At 42.1% G+C, this 26,873-nt stretch overlaps 1 protein-coding gene across 1 annotated transcript in view; it reads right to left on the bottom strand.

The window, feature by feature from the left end:
- Nucleotides 1-2,146: 2,146 nt before the first annotated feature.
- The window catches only part of C12H17orf75 (chromosome 12 C17orf75 homolog), a 28,326-nt gene continuing 3,599 nt past the window's right edge, over nucleotides 2,147-26,873 (bottom strand). The window contains exons 3-10 of the mRNA XM_060203976.1: nucleotides 24,069-24,194; nucleotides 22,175-22,318; nucleotides 21,894-21,951; nucleotides 16,129-16,248; nucleotides 9,667-9,731; nucleotides 9,395-9,531; nucleotides 6,285-6,388; nucleotides 2,147-4,851 (exon numbers count right to left, since the gene is read on the bottom strand). Of these exons, the coding sequence (XP_060059959.1) occupies nucleotides 4,636-4,851; nucleotides 6,285-6,388; nucleotides 9,395-9,531; nucleotides 9,667-9,731; nucleotides 16,129-16,248; nucleotides 21,894-21,951; nucleotides 22,175-22,318; nucleotides 24,069-24,194 (970 nt within the window). The 3' untranslated portion in view covers nucleotides 2,147-4,635. The remainder of the gene's footprint in view (nucleotides 4,852-6,284; nucleotides 6,389-9,394; nucleotides 9,532-9,666; nucleotides 9,732-16,128; nucleotides 16,249-21,893; nucleotides 21,952-22,174; nucleotides 22,319-24,068; nucleotides 24,195-26,873) is intronic.

The following is a 26,873-nucleotide window of genomic DNA, read 5'->3' as shown; positions in this document are numbered from 1 at the left end:
CTGGGGCTCTATGCTTGCCCTACAAATCCACTGCTCCTGGAAGATATTTTTTCCATTTTGTTGTCTTTGTTATTATTATTGTTGTTGCTGCTGTTGTTGGATAGGACAGAGAGAAATGGAGAGAGGAAGGTAAGGCAGAAGGGGAGAAAAAGACACCTGCAGACCTGCTTCACCACCTGTGAAGTGACCCCTTCCCCCCACAGGTGGGAAGCCGGGGGCTCGAACCAGGATCCTTATGCCAGTCCTGCACTTCACACCATGTGCGCTTGACCGCCTGGCCCACCAGGCAGGCAGGCAAATCACAGCACCAAAGCTTCCTCTGGTGTAGTGGAGGCTGAGCTGGAACTTAGGTATGAACATGGTAAATTAACACACTATCCAAGTGAATTATTTTTGCCAGCCTTCAGTCAAGTTACTTTTATGGAACTTCAAGGACATTAAATGTGCTGATTGAGCACACACAATACAAGGACATGCACAAGGACACAGGTTCAAGCCCCTAGTCCCACCTATAGAGGAAAGCTTCACAAGTGGTAAAGCATGGCTGTAGGTGTCTATCTCTCTCCCTCTCTGTCTCGCCCCTCCTCTCAATTTCTGGCTGTCTCTATCCAATAAACTAATTTTAAAAAGATCTCCATTTAGTTAGATCTCAATTCACTCTTGCTTTCTCTCACCACCATTTTCCAGAGTCTAGCTATGTATGCTCACTCAGATTTTCCCATGTGATCTAAAGTTTGTGAGCCACATTTAGGAGGTTGAGCAGCTATAGAAGTAAACCCCCAAGGGGTGAGGACCTTATTGAAACCAGAAGGGTTTTCATTGCTGTCAAGACACCCGATTAGAAAAATGTGGTCCATCCCAGCAGCACATGTACCAGAGTGATGCCTGGTTTTGTCTCTCTCCCCTCCTATCCCTCTCATTAATAAAGAAAATATTGGGGGCGGGAGGAGTGCACCTGGCTGAGTGCACATCATATGAAGCACAAAGATCCTGGTTGGTGCCCCTGGATCCCCACCTTACAGAGGGATCACTTCACAAGTGGTGAAGCAGGTCTGCAGGTATCTTTCTCTCCCCTTCTGCCTTACCTTCTCTCCCCCTCGCTCAGTCTTTTCCTCCTCCTTCTCCTCCTCTGTTTCAGTTTTTTTCTAGCCTATCCAAAAAAAAAGTCAAAATTATGGCCACAGGAGTAGTGGATTCCTAGTGTAGGCATCGAGCCCCAGCAATAACACTAGAGGCAGAAAAATAAAGACAATATTAAAAAAAAAAAAAAAAAAAGGAAGAAATGTGGTCCAAGTAACAGAATCTTATTTCCAAAGAAGCCTGTAGGCTTTACTAATATCAGGAAAAAGGACTGGCATTTTCTCAATGGTAAATAATGAATAAGAAGGAAGTGACTTCCATAATTGAGTTCTACAGGAGTAACTTTACTGGACAATGAATAAAATATTGTGCTGGAAATTGCTCTTAACACCTTTCCTGATGCCTTCTTAAAGATGCAAAAAGCGGGGGCCAGGAGGTGGCGCACCTGGTTGAGTGCACATGTTACTATGCACAAGGACCCAGGTTCGAACCTCTGGTCCCCACCTGCAGGGGGAAAGCTTTGCGAGTGGTGAAGCAGGGCTGCAGGTGTCTCTCTTTCTCTCTCTACCCCCCTCCTTAATTTCTGGCTATTTCTATCCAATAAATAAAGGTAATAATAATATAAAAAAGATGCACAAAAAGATACCCAGCAAGTGATTTGATTTTCTTCAACAAATTCCAAGAATAATTTCCACATAAACTTAATACAAACAGGGAGTCAGGCGGTAGCACAGTGGGTTAAGCGCAGGTGGCGCAAAGTGCAAGGACCAGCTTAAGGATCCCGGTTCGAGACCCCAGCTCCCCACCTGCAGGGGAGTCACTTCACAGGTGGTGAAGCAGGTCTGCAGGTGTCTATCTTTCTCTCCCTCTCTGTCTTCCCCTCCTCTCTCCATTTCTTTCTGTCCTATCCAACAACGATTACATCAATAACAACAATAATAACTACAACAATAAAAAAACAAGGGCAACAAAAGGGAATAAATAAATATTTTTTAAAAACTTACTACCAATTAATAAAAATGCCAAGCTTGAGAACTGAGCTCATTAAGTAAAAATGATCACATGGTGAGAAGCTGAATTATTTTATTATTATTACAAATATAATTACAAATAAACAGATCATTTTTTGCATAACAAACATACATTTCCTCTGTGTGTAAACACAAATATATTCCACAGCTGAAAAAACATTAACTTTAAAAACTTAATACATTAGCTTATTAAGACTTGAAGACAGTACTTATTTCTGGCCACAAGCTCTATGCATTTCTTCTCATGGTCAACAGATATTAAATTCCAAGTCACCATTTTCCTGCTGTACAGCAGTGATAAATATTGTCTTGTATATTACTGTGTAATGTACTGAACCTATATTCCAAAATACATAAAAGTACATTTCAAGGATATATAGTTATACTTTGTCCATAACTATAAATGGTTTGAAGCAGGAAACATATTCTTTTAAATGCCATTTAAAACATGGACCCTTAAATGCCATGTGACTCTAAAAACAAATAATATGTTTTCTAGGATCAAAATGATGATGTGCTAATATTGCTTATTAAGAAAACTAACTTTCAAGTATATTGAAAAAGTCAGATTCAAGGGTAGTGTCATAAAATTACTGATTTCCCATACTCACTCTGCAGTTAATGCTATAAAAACAGTTATCCAGATTTTTTTTTCCTATCCTGCCAACAATCCAAGTTATTAAAGTTTAAAACCATATGAAAGCCTTTATGGAGATACTGAATTGTATTTCTCATTAAAGGAAAAGAAATGGCTTGGTGAATCATGTCCCAGACTGCTGTAGATGGGGAAATAGAAGGCCATTGTTAGTCATTTTGAAAGTTAAGCTCAGCACTTAATGTGAATTTAGATGAGTTTAAGAGAGGATGCCTCAGTTTTACAGGCTCGTGTTCCTCTGAGCATCCTGAGGGCAGTGCAAACAAGACTTCGGATCTTCTAAACGAAAACCATTATCAAATTAAAGAGCTATTCAGAACAAACTCCAATCATATGTGTGTAGTTACAAATGGCTTTCGTGGGAATTAATAAATGGCTCCAGCTGAGGGCACTTTCAATTGACTCAGACAAAATGAGGCTTATAACAAAGGCACAACTAAAATCAGTGAGCAACTCTGCTGTGATGAATCTGTTGTTCTTTATATTTGTAAAATTAATGTACTTTCTTTTTTTAGTACTGTTTTTAAGATTACAGCATTTTTACCAGAGAGGGAGAGGGGAAGAGGGATGGAGGGAAAGGGGAACAGAGAGAGAGAGAGAGAGAGAGAGAGAAGTGTAGCGCAGTGATAGAGTCTATGTGCCTTGCATATATGAAGGCCTTAGGTTTGATCCCTAGCACACCCCTACCCAAAAAAGACAGAGACAGAGAATCAGAAAGAAAATACACGTTGTTGGTGGCAATACCTGTGAATGAATGAAGAAAAGCACAGGGCCACGCCAACAGTAGCTTTCTGTTACATATACAATGATATCTGGAAGCTAATACATACATTTTTAAAGCTCACTTGATTTCTTTTTTTTTCTTTTTTTTAAATTTTTTTATTATATTTATTTTCTCTTTTGTTGCTCTTGTTTTTTTTATTGTTGTTATAGTTATTATTGTTGTTGTTATTGATGTCGTTGTTGTTGGATAGGACAGAGAGAAATGGAGAGAGGAGGGGAAGACAGAGAGGGGGAGAGAAAGACAGACACCTGCAGACCTGCTTCACTGCCTGTGAAGTGACTCCCCTGCAGGTGGGGAGCTGGGGTCTCAAACCGGGATCTTTAAGCCAGTCTTTGTGCTTTGCACTACGTGCACTTAACCCATTGCGCTACCGCCCGACTCCCGCTCACTTGATTTCTTACACACTCATGATTTATTTGTATATTGACTTAAAAGCTGGTTTCATCATCCTTGCCATTATCAACCAGATCAAAAAAATCTATCAAGCACCCACAGGATGCACAGACCAATTGTTGAAATGGTGTCATGGCGCTAGTATGTCCTAAGACTAGGATTTTTTTAAATATTACTTATTTTGGATAGACAGAGACAGTGAGAAGGGAGAGGAGATAGAGAAGGAATGAAGCAGAGAGACACCTGCAGGTGAGGTGCCGGGGACTTTAACACCGGGTCCTTTGCACACTGTATTGTATGCGCTCAGCCAGGTGCATCACCACCTGGCACCTAGGATTTTTACTTTTAAAGATGCTATTGCCCACTGAAAAAGAATTACGACTTTTCGGGGAGAACATTTTACTAAATACTGCATCAAACTCCTGAAAAAAAAGTCATAATATCCCCTTTGAAAATGTTAACAAACAACTTCCTGAAGTCTAGAATTTATGCATAACTTTAACATATAATATCTATATAGTATTCAGTGAATATGTTAATTAAGTTAAAATGTTAAAGTACAGAATCAAAAAATCTAGAATGCATACCAAATAATCTTAAATAGCAATCCTGTGAACAATGATAACAATTACAATTTCCAACACAAGGCTCAAATATACAGTTTCACAACATAATTATCTCACAGCATATGATCAGACACTTGGAGAAAGAGTTTCTTTCATAAATTCTTCCAGGACGGCCACCACATTTTTGGCTTCAGGCATTTCTTCATGTTCTACTTTAACAATCTTCAAAAGGATATCCCCGCTACCACAGTTCTTTAGGAACATGTAACATTTAAATAAAGCATAATGATTCATTTCGGCCTGTCGAATAAATCTCTTCAAATTATTTGTATCTTGTATGGCCTAGAAAAGATTACCCAAGTAAATGTGTTTAGTAAGATAATAGTGAAGCCTAGAAAACATCTCCTAGACAACATATTGCTAAGATGTGCTTTGCAGATACTTGCATTGTTTTTATTGCTAATATGATTTGACCTTGGTAGAAAAAATGTCCTACCTACAGTAAAATACTTTACAAAAAAAAGGTGGGGGTAGATAGCATAATGGTTATGTGAAGAGACTTTCATGCCTGAGGCTCTGAAGTTCTAGGTTCAATCTCCCACACCACCATAAGCCAGAGCTGAGCAATGCTCTGGTGTAAAAATAAAACATTTTTTTTAATTTTAAATCCCCTAAATAAGCTGACAGCACTTTTCCGTACTAGAATTTTTTTTAACTCCACCTATTCCTTTTTATTTATTTATTTATTCCCTTCTGTTGCCCTTGTTTTATTGTTGTAGTTATTGTTGTTGTTATTGATGTCATCATTGTTGGATAGGACAGAGAGAAATGGAGAGAGGAGGGGAAGACAAGAGAGGGGGAGAGAAAGATAGACACCTGCAGACCTGCTTCACTGCCTGTGAAGCGACTCCCCTGCAGGTGGGGAGCCGGGGATCTGGATCCTTATGCCGGTCCTTGCGCTTTGCGCTACCAATGCTTAACCCGCTGTGCTACCGCCCAGTTCCCCCTACTAGAATTTTTAAGCCTTGTGTACTGAATCACTCTTTTTAAATTTTATTTATTTATTTATTTGGATAGAGACAGCCAGAAATCAAGAGGGAAGGGGGTGATAGTGAGGAAGAGAGACAGACACCTGCAGTACTGCTTTACCACTTGTGAAGCTTTCCCCCTGCAGGTGGGGGCCAGGGGCTCGAACCCAGGTCCTTGCGCATTGTAATATGTGCGCTCAACCAGGTGCACCACCATCCAGCCCCCAAATCCCAAATCACTTTTTTTAACCTTCCAACCAAAATGTCATAAATTGTATGATGCCCAGTCACCTCCCCACCCCCCCGAGAAAAAAAAATGATGTCCATGAAATGTAAGCGAGCACTTAACCCACTTCACTGGAACAGATAATTAAGCAGGTGGTCCAGGAGGTGGCGCAGTGGCTAAGGCACTAGACTCTCAAGCATGAGATCATGAGTTCGATCCCCGGCAGCACATGTACCAGAGTGATGGCTGGTTTTCTCTTCTCCTATCTTTCTCATGAATAAATAAATAAATTCTTAAAAAATATATATATATATATATGCAGAAGCCATCAAAAACCACAAATACAGCAAATGTCTTCTGAATAGATCAGTTTTGAGGATGTCCAATTTAGTCCCATATACTTGTAAACATACTTGTAAACTATATACTTGTAAAGAAGTTTTTTTTTTTAACTGTTACTGATACCAATTAAAATTCACACACAAAAAAATGTGGTTCTTGGAACACAATCAATTAATTACCTTTAGTTTAAAGTTCTCCAGTACTTGTCGAAAAAGAAAAGGGTTACCTCCTTCAGTACTATTTAAAAAAGCCTGCATCCAATCCTCACAGAACCGATTGCTTCCTATAAAATATTTAAGAAAAATTAAACAAATAAAATGCTACAAAGCACAAGACATTTATTCTGTATTTATTCATAAAGATACTTCTAGTGAATTATTTAAGACTTCTGATGTGGTCTAGAGACAGTAATTAATCAATGTGTTTGTCAGCAATACTGAGACACCCAGTTCTATCTAGTTCACTCCTTTTCATTGCTACATGTTGTTCCATTATCTCAATATCAGTTTACTAACTTTCCTATTGCTAGACACAGTGGCTTGTTCAAATACTGCCTTTACACAGAGTTTTGTAGCTATCTCAGTGAACATAGTAAAAGATTCTCTACATATCTGCAAGGGGAATTAGTAGCCATGATGTAATTGCAAAATTGGTATTGGTTTTGCTGAGTTTTGGATAAACATGTAAAAAAAAAAGTGTACAAAGCAAGAAGGATACATTTGCATCATTTTTAAAACAAATGGGAGGGAGTCAGGCGGTAGCACAGCGGGTTAAGCACAGGTGGCGCAAAGCGCAAGGGCCGGCTTAAGGATCCAGGTTCGAGCCCCCGGCTCCCCGCCTGCAGGGGAGTCGCTTCACAGGCGGTGAAGCAGGTCTGCAGGTGTCTGTCTTTCTCTCCCCCTCTGTCTTCCCAACCTCTCTCCATTTCTCTCTGTCCTATCTAACAACAACGACATCAATAACTACAACAATAACTACAACAATAAAGAAAAAACAAGGGCAACAAAAGGGAAAATTAAAAAAAAAAAAAAAAAAAGGGAAGGCAGAGAGAGTGAAAGAGACCACAGCAGGAAGCTTCCTTCAGCGCAGTGGAGGCTGCTCACACGGCAAAGCAGCGCACCGTCCAAGTGAGCTATACTTCCCCTACCCTGCAGTTTACTTGTTGTTTTTTTTTCCTCCAAAACAGTTCAGCTCTCATGGTAATACTGGGGGTTAAACCAAGGACCTTTGGTGCCTCAGGCATAAAATTATTAAAATATTTAAATTTTATTATTTTTTAATAAAATTATTTATTCCCTTTTGTTGCCTTTGTTGAATTTTATTATTTTTTATTTGATAGGACAGAAAGAAACTGAGAGGGAAGGGGGGAGATACAGAGAGACCCCGACAACCCTGCTTCACCACTCATGAAGCTTCCCCCCCTGCAGGTGGGGACCAGGAGCTTGAACTTGAGTTCTTGCTCTTGGTAACATGTGCAGTTAACCAGGTGCATCATTGCCTGGTCCCCATCAAAGTTTTTTTTTTTTTTGCCTCCAGGGTTATTGCTGGGGCTCAGTGCCTGCACCAGGAATCCACTGCTCCAGGAGGCTATTTTTTTCCCTTTTGTTGCCCTTGTTGTTTTATTGTTTTAGTTATTATTGTTATTGATGTCATCATTGTTGGACAGGACAGAGAGAAATGGAGAGAGGAGGGGAAGACAGAGAGGGGGAGAGAAAGACAGACACCTGCAGACCTGCTTCTCTACTAGTGAAGTGACTCCCCTGCAGGTGGGGAGCCAGAGGCTCGAACCAGGATGCTTATGCTGGTCCTTGCGCTTCATGCCACGTGCGCTTAACCCACTGCGCTACTGCCCACTCTCCCACCCCACCCCTGTGAAAGTATTTTTGCATAACCACTACACTGTGTCCCTAGCCCACTTTGTTCTTAATGCACACGGAAGGAAAGAGAAGGGAGAGAGGGAAAGAGAGAAAGAAAAGAAAAACAGGTAGTCCGGGAGGTGGTGCAGTGGATAAAGCATGGGACTCTCAACAAGAGGTCCTGAGTTCAATCCCCAGCAGCACATGTACCAAAGTGATGTCTGGTTCTTTCTCTCTCTATCTCTGTCTCTCTCTCTCCCCTCCTATTTCTCTCATTAATAAATAAATAAATAAAATCTTTTAAAAAGAAAATAAAAACAGTGGGAGGAAGTGATGACTCACTCAGTAGAAAGCACATTTTCAGTGCTTAAGGATCTGTATTTGAGCCCCCTGACAAGTGCTACAGTCTTGGTCTCTATCTCCCTCTCCCTCTCCCTGTCCATCTCCCTCTGCCTCTCTCTCTCCTCTCTCTCTCTCTCTCTCTCAAAGGTATAAGATAGATTAGGCAGTGGTGCACCTAGTTGAGTATATGTGTTACCATGCACAAGAACCTGTGTTCAAGACACTGGTCCCTACTTGCAGGGGGAATGCTTCACAAGCAGTGACTCTGTCTCTTTTTCTTTCTTTTCTTTTTATTTTTCTTTACGGCTCCAGGGTTATCACTGGAGCTCAGTGCCTGCAATACGAGTCCACTGCTCCTGGAGGCCATTTTTAATTGGATAGGACAGAGAGAAACGGAGAGAGAAGGGGAAGACAGAGAGGGGGAGAGAAAGACAGACACTCACAGATTTGCTTCACTGCTTGCGAAGTGACGCCCCTGCAGGTGAGGAGCCGGAAGCTCCAGCCTGGATCTTTGCACAGGTCCTTGTGCTTTGCACTATATGCACTTAACCTGGCGCGCTACTGCCAGGCCCCACTGTCAATGTTTCTCTCCCCCTCTCTATCTCCCCCAACCCTCTTGATTTCTCTCTGTGACTATCCAAATAAATAAATAAATAAATAAGAGGGGGAGAGTCCATCTGGAGCAGTGGAACTGCACAGGTGCAGTGAAGTCCTGCATGCAAAAAAGAAAAGGAAAACGGAGTCGGGCGGTAGCGCAGCGGGTTAAGCGCACGTGGCACAAAGCGCAAGAACCACCGTAAGGATCCCAGTTCAAGCCCCCGGCTCCCCACCTGCAGGGGAGTCCCTTCACAGGCGGTGAAGCAGGTCTGCAGGTGTCTATCTTTCTCTCCCCCTCTCTGTCTTCCCCTCCTCTCTCCATTTCTCTCTGTCCTGTCCAACAACAACGACATCAATAACAACAGCAATAATAAGTACAATAATAAAACAACAAGGGCAACAAAAGGGAATAAATAAGTAAATATTAAAAAAAAAAAAAAGGAAAACAGATTCATAGGAGCCACAGGAAGGCTACCTCAGAGACATGGGCTCACCTGCGTTGTAGAGCTGTGGTTGGGAGTTACTGCAATCGATGACCACAGACCTGTGCTGCTCCTCTGTCATGGCCATGCACAAAGATGTCACAGTGCCTTCGTGAATGAGGCCTTGAAGACTGGCTACACTCAGAAACCTGCCATATACATAAGCCTTTTTCCACAAGCAGTAATGCAGAATAGGGCGGTGTAAAGGGGAGGGGAGGGAGTGGGAGTCAAAATAAGACTGGTTATGGGAAAGATTTGCTCTATGCAAAATCTGCATCCCTTACCTGTTAATGTCTCTTTCTGTTCTTTCATCTGATTCTTTAACCTCAACAGGAGTATAACTCAGAGCCTACAAGAGAAAGACAATATGTAAGAACATTCAGGTTTGAAGGCAGGGGTAGATAGCATAAAGGTTATGCAAAAATAGACTCTCATGCCTGAAGCTCCAAAGTCCCAGGTTCAATTCCCTTTACCACCAGAAGCCAGAGCTGATCTGACTAAAAAAAAAAAAAAAAAAAAAAAAAAATGGAGAAAGAGCATTCAGGCTTGCCTTGTTTTTGTTTGTTTGTTTTTGGGTTTTTATATATATATTTTTTTTTGTCACCAGTCTAGGGTAATCACTGGGATTCGGTGCCTACACTATGAATCCACTGCTCCTAGAGGCCATTTGTTCCTTTTTGTTGCCCTTGTTGTTTATCGTTGTTGTTGTTGTTATTGTTGTTGTTGTACAGGACAGAGAAACTGAAAGAGGAGGGGAAGACAAGGAGGGGAAGAGAAAGACAGACACCTGCAGACCTGCTTCACTGCTTGTAAAGGGACTCCCCTGCAGGTGGGGAGCCGGGGACTCGAACCAAGATCCTTATGCCAGTCTGTGTGCTTTGAGCCACATGCACTTGACCTGCTGCGCTACTGTCTGGCCCCCTGTTTTGTTTATGAAGGGAAGAAAGAGAGAACCAGAGCATCACTCTGGGACATGTGATGCCATGAACTGAAACTCAGGCCATGATTTTTGCAAGACCCACACTTTACCCACTTTGCCAATTCCTAGGCTATATTTCCCTTAGTTTTTGTAATGGTCAAATTACAATTTTTTTATTAATAAATTTAAAAGCATTTCTAACAACAAGGGCAACAAGAGGGAATAAATAAATAAATAAATAAATAAATAAATATTATTTTTAAAAAAGCATTTCTAGGGGAGTAGGGCGGTAGCGCAGCGGGTTAAGCGCAAGTGGTGCAAAGCGCAAGGACCAGCTCAAGGATCCCAGTTCGAGCCCCCGGCTCCTCACCGACAGGGGGCGGGGGGTCACTTCACAGGCGGTGAAGCAGGTCTGCAGGTGTCTATCTTTCTCTCCCCCTCTCTGTCTTCCCTTCCTCTCTCCATTTCTCTCTGTCCTACCCCAACAATGACAACAACAATAATAACTACAACAATAAAACAAGGGCAACAAAAGGGAATAAATTTTTTAAAAAGCATTTCTAATGTTTCTTCTGTGTTCCTCAGTTGTTGTTGTGTCTTTAATGTAAACAAAATTCTATAAGAGGAGACTTGACCTACTCCTCAGACTGAGATCCATCTTCATTCTGCCTAAACTGAAAGTAAGGAAGTTCCTAAATCGCCCTATCAGATGTGACTGTGTGAAGCTGATCACTAAGATTGTTCTCAACATATTTCTTAGTAAGATACTTTTTTTTTTAATTTTGAAAGCACAGAGAAAACTTAAGAGGGAGAGAAAAAGAAAGACCACCTGCAGAATTGCTTCACTGCTTGTGAAGCTTCTCCCTGCAGGTGAGGATCAGGGGCTTGAACCCAGCACCTTACACACGGTGATGTGTGTCACCAGCCTGTCCCTTCTTGGTAAGATATTTCAAATAGTTTTCAAAGAACTGTTTCTCAAAAAAACAACTGTAATTCAACGCAAACAACACTCCCAAGATTTCCAGTTTTTCCACTGACTTTAACAACCCCTATTTTAAAACAGAAAAAATGCAAAAGCAGGAAGGGTGGTGGCTCACGGGCTTAAAGCAGGCTTCACTTAGTGTGAAGTGCAAGGACCTGAAGAAGGGTCCTCCTCCACACCTATGGGACATCTAATCTTTGACAAAGGTTAAATGGACTATTAAATGGGCAAAGCAGAGTCTCTTCAACAAATGGTGTTGGAAACAATGGGTTGAAACATGCATAAGAATGAAACTGAATCACTGTATTTCACCAAATACAAAAGTAAATTCCAAGTGGATCAAGGACTTGGATGTTAGACCAGAAACTATCAGATACTTAGAAGAAAATATTGTCAGAACTCTTTTCTGCATAAATTTTAAAGACATCTTCAATGAAATTAATCCAATTACAAAGAAGACTAAGGCAAGTATAAACCTATGGGACAACATCAAATTAAAAAGCTTCTGCACAGCAAAAGAAACCACTACCGAAACCAAGAGACCCCTCACAGAATGGGAGAAGATCTTTACATGCCATACATCAGACAGTTTAATAACCAACATATATGAAGAGCTTGCCAAACTCAACAACAAGACAACAAATAACCCCATCCAAAAGTGGGGGGAGGACTTGGACAGAATATTCACCACAGAAGAGATCCAAAAGGCCGAGAAACACATGAAAAAAATGCTCCAAGTCTCTGATTGTCAGAGAAATGCAAATCAAGACAACAATGAGATACCACTTCACTCCTGTGAGAATGTCCTACATCAGAAAAGGTAACAGCAGCAAACACTAGAGAGGGTGTGGGGTCAAAAGAACCCTCCTACACTATTGGTGGGAATGTCAATTGGTCCAGCCTCTGTGGGGAACAGTCTGGAGAACTCTCAGAAGGCTAGAAATGGACCTACCCTATGACCCTGCAATTCCTCTCCTGGGGATATATCCTAAGGAACCCAACACATCCATCCAAAAAGATCTGTGTACACATATGTTCTTGGCAGCACAATTTGTAATAGCCAAAACCTAGAAGCAACCCAGGTGCCCAACAACAGATGAGTGGCTGAGCAAGTTGTGGTATATATACACAATGGAATACTACTCAGCTGTAAAAAATGGTGACTTCACCGTTTTCAGCCGATCTTGGATGGACCTTGAAAAATTCATGTTAAGTGAAATAAGTCAGAAACAGAAGGATGAATATGGGATGATCTCACTCTCAGGCAGAAGTTGAAAACAAGATCAGAAAAGAAAACACAAGTAGAACCTGAAATGGAATTGGCGTATTGCACCAAAGTAAAAGACTCTGGGATGGGTGGGGTGGGGAGAATACAAGTCCAGGAAGGATAACAGAGGACCTAGTGAGGGTTGTATTGTTATATGGGAAACTGGGGAATGTTATGCATGTACAAACTATTGTACTTACTGTTGAATGTAAAACATTAATTCCCCAATTAAAAAAAGAAAAGAATACACAAGTAGAACCTGAAATGGATTTGTCATATCGTACCAAAGTAAAAGACTCTGGGGTGGGGGTGGGTGGGTGTAGAGAATACAGGTCCATGAAGGATGATAGAGGACCTAGTGGGGGTTGTATTATTATATGGGAAACTGGGGAATGTTATGCATGTACAAACTATTGTATTTACTGTTGAATGTAAAACATTAATTCCCCAATAAAGAAATTAAAAAATGAAAAATGAAAATTAAAATATGCATTTTTGGGAAAAAAAAAAAAAAAGAAGGGTCCTGGTTCAAGTCTCTAGCTCCCCACCTGCAGGGGACGTTGCTTCACAACAGCTGAAGCAAGTCAGCAGGTGTCTGTCTCTCTCCCTCTTTATCTTCCCCTCCTCTCTGTTTCTCCCTGTCCTATCCAATAAAAATGAAAAAAAAAAAATGGCTGCCAGGAGCAATAGATTCATAGTGCCAGCACCAAGCCCCAGTGTTATCTCTGGAGGAAAAAAAAAAAAAAATGCAAAACTAGGGAAGAAAACCCTAGACCTACACTAGGGAAGATAACAAAATTTCCTGAGTCAAAAATTTCATCTTCTTGATCCCAGAGGTGGCACAGTGGATAAAGCATTGGACTCTCAAGCATGAGGTCCTGAGTTCAATCCCCGGTAGCACATGTACAATAGTGATGCCTGGTTCTTTCTCTCTCCTCCTAGCTTTCTCATAAATAAATAAATAAACAAAATCTTTTAAAAAAATTTTTAATCGGGGGTCAGGCAGTAGCGCAGTGGGTTAAGGCATACATGGAGCGAAGCACAAGGACCGCGTAAGGATCCAGGTTTTTTTTTACTTTGGATTTTTCTTTTATCACCCTTTTTTTAAAAAATTAAAAGCCTCATGACCAGGCAGTAGCACACCCAGCTGAGTACATGTTTTACAATGTACAAGGACCCAAGTTCCAGCCCCTGGTCCCCACCTGCAGAGGAAAAGCTTTATAAGCAGTAAGACAGTTCTTGTCCTCTCTCTCTCTCTCTCTCTCTCTCTCTCTCTTTCTCTCTTTCCTCCCCTCATTTCCTCCCTCTTGCATGCTCTCTCTAGATTTCTGTCTCTATGGAATGAATAAAATATTGAAATAAATCAAAATATTTAGAGGGGCAGGCGGTAGCACACCGGGTTAAGCGCACATAGTGCGAGCACAAGGTCTGGTGTAAGGACCTCGGGTTTGAACCCCTGGCTCCCCACCTGCAGGGGAGTCGCTTCACAAGCAGTGAAGCAGGTCTTCAAGTATCTATCTTTCTCTTCCCCTCTCTGTCTTCCCCTCCTCTCTCCATTTCTCTCAGTCCTACCCGATGACAACAACTGCAGCAACAACAACAATAACAGCAAAAACAACAATGGAAAAAAGGTGGCCGCCAGGAGCAGTGGGTTCGTAGTGCAGGCACCGAGCCCCAGCCATAACCCTGGAGGCAAAGAATAAATTAAAAAAGAATGATAAATTAAGATATTTGATAAAAAATGTTAAAACCCTCTCCCAGAGCCCAGCCCCCAGTGTATTGGAAGAAGCTTCAGTACTGTGGGTCTACTGCCTCTCTGTCTGCCTCTGCTGCACTGAAGCCCTAGAGAAGACAAGACAAAACAAGCCTTCTCCCCAACTGTGTCAGGCAGAACTTGCATGCACAAGGCCCTAGCTTCATACCTGCGTCATATACTGGCGTGGTGCTTTCTCTCTGCATCCCATAAAATAAATAGATATATTTTTAAATAATTTTGTCTACATGCTTGATCCTACTAGTCCAAGAGGTTGCGAAACAAGTGGAGCACCTGCCTTCTAAGTCTGAGGCCCTCGGTGTGATCCCCAACATCACCATATGTGCCAGAGTGGTGCTCTAACTCTCCTCCTAATTAACACAATAATCTTTTTTGGGGAGGAGAGGGGGCTTCACTGTCCCAGGATGACTTTTTCAGGTAGAAAAAAAAAAAGGAAACAGAGGTAGAGAGACAGATAAAAAAAGAACACCACAGCACTGAGGCTTCCCTCAGTAAGGTGGAGGCCAGGCTTAAGCCTGGGTTGTGCCCACAGCAAAGCAAGAACACTAACCAAGTGCACTATCTCGCTGGCCCTGTTCTTTTGTTTTTCCCCCCTCCAGGGTTATTACTGGGGCTTGCTGTCAGCACCATGAATTTCTGGTGGCCATTTTTTCCATTCTTATGTGACAGGAGGCAGGGAGAAAAAGATAGACACTTTCGGGGCTGGGTGGTGGCACACCTGGCTGAGCGCACACATTATAGTGTGCAAGGACCTGGGTTTGAGCCCCCGGTCCCCGCCTGCAGGGGGAAAGCTTTGCGAATGGTGAAGCAGGGCTGCAAGGGTCTCTCTTCCTCTCTATCACCCCCTTCCCTCTTGATTTCTGGCTGTCTCTGTCCAATAAATAAATAAAGATAATTTTTTTTAAGTTACTAAAAAAAAAGATAGACATTTGCAAACCTGCTTCACTGCTTATGAAGTGACCCCCTCCCCCCCTGCAGGTAGGGAGCTGGGGGCTTGAACCCAGGTCCTTGCAAGGGTCCTTGTGCTTAGTACTGTGTGTGCTTAACTGGTTGCGCCACCACCACCACCCCTTTTTTAAAAGATTTATTTGTGAATGAGAAAGAGAGAGAAAAGAGAACTAGAGTATCACTCTGGCGCATACAATGTCAGGGCTTGCACTTGGGACCTCCATTAAGCCACCTCCCAGGACACAATAAATAAGCCCTTTTAAAAAGTGTTTTAGCTACTAAGAAGACTCGGTCAGTATTTGCAGTTCTACTTTTGTAATGTAACTTGCTAGCTCTGAGTACATAATACGTAGTGTATCTTGATAGAAAGACATAGTTTGGGTGCGGGGGTAGATAGCATAATGGTTATGCAAAGAGACACTCATGTCTGAGGCACCGAAGTCCCAGGTTCAATCCCCCACACCACCATAAGCCAGAGCTGAGCAGTGCTCTGGTAAAAAAAACAAACAAACAAAAAAAAAAAACATAATTTGGGGGAGGGGGATGAGTGGTGGCACACCTGGGTAAGGGCACATGTTACCATGTGCGAGGACCCAGGTTCAAGCCCCAACTCTCCACCTGCCTGGAGGATGCCGCATGAGCAGTGAAGCAGGTCAAGTGTCTCTCTCTCTCTCTTCCTCTATGTCTCCCCCACCCGTACTATTTTCTCTCTCTCCTATCAAATAAAAAAAAAACAGTTTGAACAAATATTTGGTGAATGGAGATAATGTTCAGAGAAATGAGGATACTATAATAGTCTGTACTCTGCCAGAGTGATTCTTGGTTAAGGGAATGCTTTTGTTTGGGCAACACTTACGGCGTGGAGCAGAAAAGTCAGCTTCTCCTGAAAGAGAAGAACCACCCTTTGGATTGGGCATACAACATCTTCAAACCAGCTGCTCAGGTAGGACTTTATGTGGTTTTCCAAACCCTTTTCCTAGGTCAAAAGAAAACATCATTTGCTTTGATTTAAACCATCACCTTAGTAGACTTAAGATCTCTCCCTGCTCCACACCTTGTGAAGCTTTTCTTTTGCACGGCACTCACGTGTGATGGCCAGGGGCTCAAATCCAGAGCCTCATGCGCAGCAGTCTGTGCTCTCTTCCACACTTTTCACAGTAAAAATAACTAGAGCAGACAACTCCTTTTTTTTTTTTTACTTTTTATTTATTTATTTATTTTATTTTTGCCTCCAGGGTTATTACAGGATCTCGGTGCCTGCACCACAAAACCACTGCTCCCAGAGGCTATTTTCTCCCTTTTTGTTGCCCCTGTTGTTTATCGTTGTTGTGGTTATTATTATTGTTGTTATTGATGTCATCATTGTTGGATAGGACAGAGAGAAATCGAGAGAGGATGGGAAGACAGAGTGGGGGGGAGAGAAAAATAGACACCTGCAGAAAAATAGACACCTGCAGACCTGCTTCACCACCTGTGAAGTGACCCACCCTGCAGGTGGGGAGCCGGGGGCTCAGACCGGGATCCTTAAGCCGGTCCATGCGCTTTGCGCCACGTGCACTTAACCCACTGCACTACCACCCAGCCCCCAGACAACTCCTTTTTTAAAGGAAATAGAGCTATGATGTCCCTTTTGGGGCCTGTTTGAGTAGAATGGGGATTAATTCTGTAGTGAATCTCTTTTCTTTATGTTATTACTGTTTTTTAATTATCTTTATTTGTTGGATAGACAGAAATTGAGAGGAAAGGGAAGATAAAGAAAGAGAGAGAGAGACCTGAAACCCTGTCTCACCACTTGTGAAGCTTTCCCCTTGCAGATGGGGACCAGGGGCTTGCACATTGTAACATGTGCGCTCAACCAGGTGCGCCACCACCGGGTCCCTATTACTGTTGCTGTTATTACCAAAGAAAGCACTGCTCAGCTCTGGCTTATGGTGATACTGGGGATTGAGCCTGGGACCTCTAGTGTCTCAAGCATGAAAGTCTTTTTGCTAACTATTATGCTATCTCCCCAGCCCTGACTTTCTTTTCTTTCTTTCTTTCTTTTTTTTGCCACCAGGGTTATCACTGAGGCTCCATTTCTACACAATGAATCCACTGCACCTGATGGCCATTTTTTCCGTTATTTATTTATTTATTTATTTATTTATTTATTTTTATTTGATGGAACAGAGAAATTGAGAGGGAAGAGGGAGGTGGAGAGGAGAAAGGAGGTTAGGCGGTCACATAACCAGTTAAGTGCACACAGTACTAAGCACAAGGACCCGCTCAAGGGTCCAGGTTCAATCCCCAACTCCTCACCTGCAGGGAGATGCCTCATGACTGTTGAAGCGAGTCTGCAGCTGTCTATCTTTCTCTCTCCCTCTCTATCCCCCCTTCCTTCACAATTTCTCTCTGTCCTATCCAATTAAAAAAGTGTGAAAAGAGCAGGGGAGAATGCATAGTGGTATGCAAAAAGACTCTCATGCCTGAGGCTTATAAATTCTAGGTTCAATCCCCCATCCCACCATAAGCTAGAGCTGAGCAGTGCTCTGATGTAAATAAATAAATGGAAAAAAAAAAAAAAGACCACCAAGAGCAGTGGATTTGTAATGCTGGCTCTGAGCCCCAACGATAACCCTGGAGGCAAAAAATAAAATAAAATAAAATAAAATAAAATAAGAGGGTGGGGGAGACAGCATAATGGTTATGCAAACAGACTCTCATGCCTGAGGCTCCTAAGTCCCAGATTCAATCCCCCGCACCACCATAAGCCAGAGCTGAACAGTGCTCTGGTGTTTCTCTCTCTGTGTGTCTCTCTCTGCATCTCTCTCAAAAATAAAATAAATAAAATTTAAAAAAATAAATAAAACAAACACAGTAATAATAAACTATTAAAAATAAAAAAAATAAAATAAAAAAGAGAGGGAAAGAGAAAGATAAACACCTAGAGCACTGCTTCACTACTCATGAATCTTTCCCCTGCAGGTGGGAAATGGGGAATAGAACCTGGATTCTTTTTTTTTTTAAGTTTTTTAAAATATTTATTCCCTTTTGTTGCCCTTGTTTTTTATTGTTGTAGTTGTTATTGTTGTTGTTGTTGGATAGGACAGAGAGAGAAATCAAGAGAGATGGGGAAAACAAGAGACAGGAAGAGAAAGACACCTTCAGACCTGCTTCACCACCTGTGAAGCGACTCCCCTGCAGGTGAGGAACCAGGGGCTTGAACCGGGATCCTTACGCTGATCCTTGCGCTTTGTGCCACCTGCACTTAACCTACTGCACTACCACCCGACTCCCAGAACCTGGATTCTTAAATATGGTGATATGCAGGGGGTTTTTTGTTTGTTTTGCCACCAAGGTTATTAAATCTAGGCCTTACACTATGTGTACTTAACCTGGTGTGCCACCATCAGGCCCCCTGCAGGTGTCTTTCTCTCTCCGGCTCTATCTCCCCCTCCTCTCTCATTTCTCTGTCCTCTCTTTGGCTGGGGAAATAGCATAATGGTTATGCAAGAAGACTTTCATGCCTGAGGCTCTGAAGCCCCAGAATCAATCCCCAGCACCACCATAAACCAGAGCTGACCAGTGCTACAGGCCTCAGTATCTCTATCTTTTCCTCTGGCTCTCTCTCATAAAAAATAAAGGAGTGGTCCGGGAGGTAGCACAGTGATAAAGCTTTGGACTCTCAAGCATGAGGCCCCAAGTTCAACACATGTGCCAGAGTGATATCTGGTTCTTTCTCTCTCCTCCTGTCTTTCTCATAAGTAAATAAAATCTAAAAAAAAAAAAAAAAATCAAAAAAAAAAGAAATAGGGGTCAGGTGGTAGCACACCAGGTTAAGTGCACATAATAGAAAGTACAAGGACCACTCAAAGATACGGGTTCAAGCCCCTGGCTCCCCACCTGCAGGGGATCACCTCATAAGCAGTGAAGCAGGTCTGCAGGTGTCTATCTCTCCCCCTCTCTATCTTCCCCTTCTCTCTCAATTTCTCTCTGTCCTATCCAACAACAACAAAAATGGAAAAAAATGACCACCAGAAGCAGTGGATGTAGTGCAGGCACCCAGCAGTATCCCTGGAGGCAAAAAAAAAAAAAAAAAAAAGAAGAGAGAAAAAGAAAAAAGAGAAAGAAATATATAGATCTTTAAAAAAGAAGAAGAAAAAAATTTATAAAATGAGCACACTTAATTAATAGAAGCTGGACATTGATATGTCTACTCTCCATTGCTCCTATACCATGTACTTATTGGAAATACTCTCTTAGGGGACCAGGAAGTGGCAACTGGTTAGGTGCACACACACACATAACAGTGCACAGGGACCCAGGTTCAAGCCCCTGGTCCCCACCTACAGAGGGAAGTTTCATGAGTGGTGGAATAGGGCTGCAGGTGTCTGTCTCGTTCCCTTTATCTCCCCCTCCCATCTCGATTTCTCTCTGCCTCTAATAAATAATTAAAATTTTTTTATTTATTTAAATAGAGAGATATAGGTCAGAACATTGCTCAGCTCTAGCTTATGGTGGTGCTGGGGATTGAACCTGGGACCTCTGGTGACTCAGGCATGAGAGTCTTTTGCTTCACCATTATGCTATTTCCCCAACCCTAAAATTTTTTAAAAAGGAAATACTCTCTTAATAACCTTTATGGGGCATTAGGTGGTAGCGCAGCGGGTTAAGCGCATGTGGTACGAAGCACAAGGGCTGGCCTAAGGATCCCCAATCGAGCCCCGGCTCCCCACCTGCAGGGGAGTCGCTTCACAAGCACTGAAGCAGGTCTGCAGGTGTCTATCTTTCTCTCCCCCTCTCTGTCTTCCCCTCCTCTCTCCATTTCTCTCTGTCCTATCCAATGACAACATTAATAACAACAATAACTACAACAACAATAAAAAAAACAAGGGCAACAAAAAAAGAAAATAAATTTAAAATATTTAAATAATAACCTTTATGTCCTCAGCACCAGGTACCATGTCTGAATCATCCATGCATGAGTTTGTCAAGCGCCTGTTGACTAAATGGATGAATGAATGCAGACAGATAATTCACATGCAAAATGTAAACAGGGACATTAACTCCTCAAAGCACTCTGGTCTGCTCCAGTTGTCTGGCGTACTGCCGGGTGCATGCCAAGTTTTTAGGCTCTCTGAGGACTAGTGTCCCACAGGAATGGCTCCAGTCTGGGAGAGCTTCCCCGTGTCCTTGTGCACGCTTATACTATCCTTCTCTGCCTGCAATATCTTAGTACAAGACAAGGAAAAGGAATTAGTGCCATATGTAATGGGTAGTAAATTTATCAGAATTATGATTTTAACAACTGCTGCAAGCTGAACTGCTACAAGCTGAATGCATAGTTTTTTAAAGAGCATGGATAATCAATATTAATGTATCTAATTTATAAAATATCAATTAACAAAACATGAAATATTTCTACATCTTTGATGTTGAATTCAAGGACAGTCATAACAGTGTCTGGTATGGCTCTGGTGCTAAAGGCTTCATGGGCCATTTGTTTTGAACAGAATATAAATCTCTTCATTTTTCCTTCGAGGCAGGACTTTGCACATGTGTAATTTCACTGCTCCCAGCCAAGTTTTCCATCAGATAGACAGAAAAAGATACATACAAGAGCTCTCCCTGGTACGGCAACACTATCATGTTGTGTGGTGCTTAATCTGTTGCTGTGCTCATGGCAAGGCACGCATCACCCAGTGAGATATCTCTCCAGCCCAGGATCCAAATCTTAAATGATTAAGAATCAGGAAAAAGGGAGTCGGGCGCAAAGACTGGCTTAAGGATCCCAGTTCGAGCCCCCAGCTCCCCACTCTCCATTTCTCTCTGTCCTAACAATGACATCAATAATAATAACAACTACAACAACAATAAAAAACAACAAGGGCAACAAAATGAAAAATAAATAAATAAAAATAAATTTAAAAAAAAGAAGAGATGGCAGGACCATGGGGGGGGGTAAATATAAATAAATATAGGTAGTTATAGAAATAATAGTCAACTCCTATCTGTGACCTTGTGAGAACTATTACAATTTATAATGAAGGGAATGGGGACAGAGAACTCTAGTGGAGGGAAAGGTGTGGAATTATACCCCTGTCATCTCATAATTTTGTAAATCAAAATTTTTAAAAATGAGAAAAACTAAAAAGTAGTAAAATAGGGAGTCGGGTGGCGGCGCAGCGGGTTAAGCGCATGTGGCACAAATCGCCAGGACTTGCGTAATGATCCCAGTTGGAGCCCCGGCTCCCCACCTGCAGGGGAGTCGCTTCATATGTGGTGAAGCAGGTCTGCAGGTGTCTCTCTTTCTCTCCCCTCCTCTGTTTTCCCCTCCTCTCTCCATTTCTCTCTGTCCTATCTAACAACGACATCAATAACAACAATAACTACAACAACAATAAAAAACAAGGGCAACAAAAGGGGAAATAAATAAATAAATATTAAAAAAAATTTTAAGTAATAAAAGAGAACTGTTCATCACAAAAAGTGGTAATAATAATAATAACCTGTCTACTACCCACAAGGTAGCACCTTTTTAGAATTTAGGTGTCTTAGTGTCTATCTGTCTGATCTTGTAAGTATGGCAATTTCAATGTTAATCATCTCAGTTCCAAAAAACTATTAAATGAATCATCTTACCTCATAGTTCATGTTGTTTTTCAGTCCTTGAATATACTTGTCCAATTCAAGCCTGAAAGTAAATTCTTAAGGAAGCAATAAAAACTGAATCAAGACAGCGTTTGATCTCTTGGCACAGAATCTCTCAAAAAATACAAAGCGTACACTAAAACAAGCCAAGACAAACTGGTTAAAGGTATAAAGGCATGAAGTCAGTGGTAGAAAACCTTTTTGAAGGTTGGGAGTTAGTCCACTTGCCGTCTCATACTTTATTACATTCTCAAAGAGCAAAGAAAGGATATAGCCCAAGTCCTTTTTCAGACCCTCCTAAAAAACAGACCACATACTCTGAAGAGTTATGTTCGGTGTCCATTGTTGCTGTTTCGGGAAGCAGTTTGTCTTGTTGGAAGAGGCAGTAATAACAACCAACCCGGTAACCTGGAGTTCTAGAAAAGCAAAAAGTAAAAGGTATTATTCTGCTAATTCTTGCATCTATGATAATTTTGTGGACTGCTCTTAGCCTGGTTGTTTTGATTTGGCAACACTATTGAACTGCCCCAAGGTCAGAGCTTCCACGACTTCTCTTGGTTTACGTTAGTAGTGGGGGTAAATGAACATACACCATGATGGTCTTAATTAAAGCAGTGCCTAACAGTCATGGAACTTCCTTGAATTTTCCTGCCCTACATGAAACACATGTGTAAGTGTCACTTCATAGTATATCCATGTTTACAGTAATGTAAGCATCGTCTATCCCTCCTCCACATCTTCACAAGTCATTGAACTCTAGGCAAATGAGACATCTGAATCCTGCAGCTGTATCTTTAGGCTATAGCCTATTCCTGAGGGACTGGATGTCAACAGTGTGATCTGAAGAGAACTACAATCGCAATGCAGAGCCAGCAACACAGCTTACCTAGAAGGGCATCTGCTTTGCTATGCACACAACCCAGGTTTGAGACCCGGTACACGTGTGAGTAACAACACTGGGGGAGGCTTCAATGCTGTGGTGTGTCTCCTCTCTCTCTCTACCTATATCTGAAAAAGTTTGGAGAAGTGAAGTCTATAAATTACAGTCGGGCAGTAGTGCAGCGGGTTAAGTGCAGGTGGCGCAAAGCGCAAGGATCAGCGCAAAGATCCCAGTTCGCGTCCCCGGATCCCCACCTGCAGGGGAGTTGCTTCACAAGCGGTGAAGCAGGTCTGCAGCTGTCTGTCTTTCTCTCCCCCTCTCTGTTTTCCCCTCCTCTCTCCATTTCTCTCTATCCTATCCAACAACGACGACATCAATAACAACAACAATAACTACAATAATAAAAAAAACAAGGGCAACAAAAGGGAAAATGAATAAATTAAAAATTAAAAAAAAAAGAAAATGAATGTAAGGGGGCCAGGTGGTGATGCACCTGGCTGAGTGAACATTACAGTATGTAAGGACTCCAGTTTGAGCCCCTGATCCCCACCTGCAGGGAGAAAGTTTTGCAAGTGGTGATGCAGGATTATAGGTGTCTCTCTGTCTTCCCTTTCCCTCTTGATTTCTGGCTATCTCTATCAAATAAATAAAGATACTTTAAAAAGAAGAGAAAGTGAATGTGAGAGTCCATACTCTATTTCTTCTATTTAAGGCAAGTGGCATCAAAATTTATGATAGTAATTTACAAATAATAATAATAATAATAATTTATTATTATTATTATTATTGCCTACAGGGTTATCACTAGAGCTTGGTGCCTGCACTACAAATCCACTGCTTCTGGAGGCCATTTTTCCCATCTTATTGGCTAGGCAGAGAGAAACTGAGAGAGGAGGGACACAGAAAGACACCTACAGACCTGCTTCACCACTTACAAAGCAACCCCCCAGAGGCTCGAACCGGGATCCTTGAGCAAGTCACTGTGCTTCGTACTTTGTGGGCTTAACCTAGTGTGCTACTGCGCAGCCCCCAGTACTTTACAAATTATAAAGCATGCAACTTTAGTATTAGCAATTACTTGATTTCTCCCAAGTATAAAATTAAATAAGCACACATAGGAGGCAGAGTTTGTGCCATTCGATTAACTCCATTCCATAAACTCAGACTGTAGAGATGAGTTCTGGAGTTCTGGAAGTCCAACAGGAGCTGACGTTTTGAAGTTTCTCCTAACTTCTCATGTTTAACTCAGAAATAAAAACTCAGGACACAGCACATTTTACACTTACCTTAGCTCCACAGATGCAACGTTACCCAGCCCTTCGAAGACTGCTCCCTTAGAAAGACGTTTAGCAATGAAACTGCGCAGCTCTGGCTCCACTTCAGATGGGAGATTAGTGTCCACCAAGGAAAGGCTTTACAAAGAAAGATCACATACCTTACCGGTGGACTACTGCATTTGTATACCTTAAGTCGCTTGAAGATTACAAAATGCCAGAGTCTCTTTACGAGTTTGAGGAAACTTTCTAATTCCTAATCATCCAGTTTCTAGGAATGTATGCCACCAAGTATGACCTACCTCACTGAACAGTGTGAAATAGCTCTTTCTTTCTGGTTGGACCCCAAATCCACTGGCCTTTCTTCTCTTTCACTGCTTCTCGATTCCTTCCTCCTTACATAGCTTAACCACCATGATAGATGATAGTTATTATAATCATACTCCTGCACAAATTCCTGTTGGTTTGTTTTTTCAAGATCTCTTTGGAGCTGGAGAGACAGCATAATGGTTATGCAAAAGGCTTTCATGCCTGACGTTCTGAGCTCCCAGGTTCAGTTCCTAGCACTAAGCCAGAGATGATCAGTGCTCTGGTGTCTCTCTCTCTCATATATATATATATAGATATATATATATATATGAGTTTTTTTTTTTACCTCCAGTTGCTGGGGCTTGGTGCCAGCACTATGAATCCACCAATCCTGGCAGCCATTCAGCCTTTTTTTCCTTTTTTTTTTCTTACAGTTTTTATTTGTTAAGACAGAGAGAAATTGAGAAGGGGAGCAGGTGGGCACATAGTACGAAGTGCAATGACCTATGCAATGATCCCAGTTTGAGCCCCTGGCTCCTCACCTGCGGGGGGGGAGGGTCGCTTCACAGGCAGTGTAGCAGGTCTGCAGGTGTCTATCTTTCTCTCTTCCTATCTCCCCTCCCCTTTCAACTTCTCTGTCCTATCTAAAAAAAATTTTTTAATTGAAAAAAATGGCCTCCAGGAGCAGTGGATTCGTAGTGCAAGCAACCTAGCCCCAGCAATATCCCTGGATGGAAAAAAAAAAAAGGAGGGGGAGACAGAAAAGGAGAGAGAAAGATAGACACCTGCAACCTGCTTTACCATTTATGAAGCATCCTTGCTGCAGGGGGGAAACAGAGGCTCAAACTTGGGTCCTTGCACAGTTCCTTCCACTTAGTACTATGTGAACTTAACCACGTGCACCATCTCCTGGCTCCCAATAAATATTTTTTTTAATATTTATTTATTTTCCCTTTTGTTGCCCTTGTTGTTTAACATTGTTGTGGTTATTGATGTCATCATTGTTGTTGGCTAGGACAGAGAGAAATGGAGAGAGGAGGGGAAGACAGAGAGGGGGAGAGAAAGATAGACACCTGCAGACCTGCTTCACCACCTGTGAAGCGACTCCCCTGCAGGTGGGGAGCCGGGGGCTCGAACCAGGATCCTTACGCCGGTCCTTGCGTTTTGCCCCACGTGCGCTTAACCCGCTGCGCTACCGCCTGACTCCCCCAATAAATATTTTTTAACTATATTTTTTGTGGTGGTGCACCTGGTTAAGCACTCACATTACAGTGCAGAAGGACCTGGGTTCAGGCCCCTGGTCCCCACCTGCAGAGGGAAGGCTTCACAAGTGGTGAAGCAGAGCTACAGGTATCTCTCTGTATCTCTCCCTCTCTGTCTCCCCCTCCCCTCTCCATTTCTCTCTGCCTCTATCCAATAATAAATATTTTTAAAATATATATTTTTAATATTTATTTATTCCCTTTTGTTGCCCTTGTTGTTTTATTATTGTAGTGATTATTGTTGTTGTTATTGGATAGGACAGAGAGAAATGGAGAGAGGAGGGGAAGACAGAGAGGGGGAGAGAAAGACAGACAGCTGCAGACCTGCTTCACTGCTTGTGAAGCGACTCCCCTGAAAGTGGGGAGCCCAGGGGCTCGAACCAGGATCCTTATGCCGATCCTTGCACTTTGCGCCACGTGCGCTTAACCCACTGCGCTACCGTCCAACTCCCTAAATAAGTTTTTTTTTTTTTTAAAAATATATATACATATTTAATCATTAATGAAAAAAAGAGGTCAGAGAGAGAACCAGAGTATTATTCGGCACATGTGTTGCCAGGAATTAAACCTAGCACCTCAGCCTGGGTTTGAGACCCAGATCCAATATTTTATCCACTAGACAAATTCTTGTTCAACTTCTTTGTTGTCTCCACGTTACTTGTTTAACAAAACTTTACCCCTGGTCTGCACCTGTACCTGTGCCACTGAATGTGGTTATAGGGTTAGATATAAATTCACACTGACATAATCTAGTCTCATTTCAAGATGTACTCATTAGCAAGATAGCCTACCTGAAAGGTATCTGTTTACATGAAGGTGACCCAGGTTTGAGCCCACAACACTAGGGGAAAACCGTGATGCTGTGGTGTCTTTCCCTCTCTCCCTCTGTCTCTGTCTACCTGAAAAAGCAGCCTTAGAGAGGTGAAATTCTAGGGGCTGGGTGGTGGCGCACCTGGTTGAGCGCACGTTACAGTGCACAGGACTCAGGTGTCTTGTTGCTGAGGAGTTATTCTGATGCAGTCTCCGCCCCCAGGTTTTACTACGCCCGTGAAATCCTAGCAGTGCCCCTGGCGGGGGAGAACTACCCAATGTAAAGCATACAACAGTGTCTTTCTTTCTCCCTCTCTGTCTTCCCCTCCTCTCTCCATTTCTCTCTGCCCTATCCAACAACAATAATAATAACCACAATAATGATTTTTAAAAATAATAATAATAATAAAGGCAACAAAAAGGGGGGGATAGCCTC

This window comes from Erinaceus europaeus, chromosome 12 (assembly GCF_950295315.1).
Source record: "Erinaceus europaeus chromosome 12, mEriEur2.1, whole genome shotgun sequence".
NCBI classification, from domain to species: domain Eukaryota; kingdom Metazoa; phylum Chordata; class Mammalia; order Eulipotyphla; family Erinaceidae; genus Erinaceus; species Erinaceus europaeus.
This window is presented reverse-complemented; position numbering and strand designations above follow the sequence as displayed.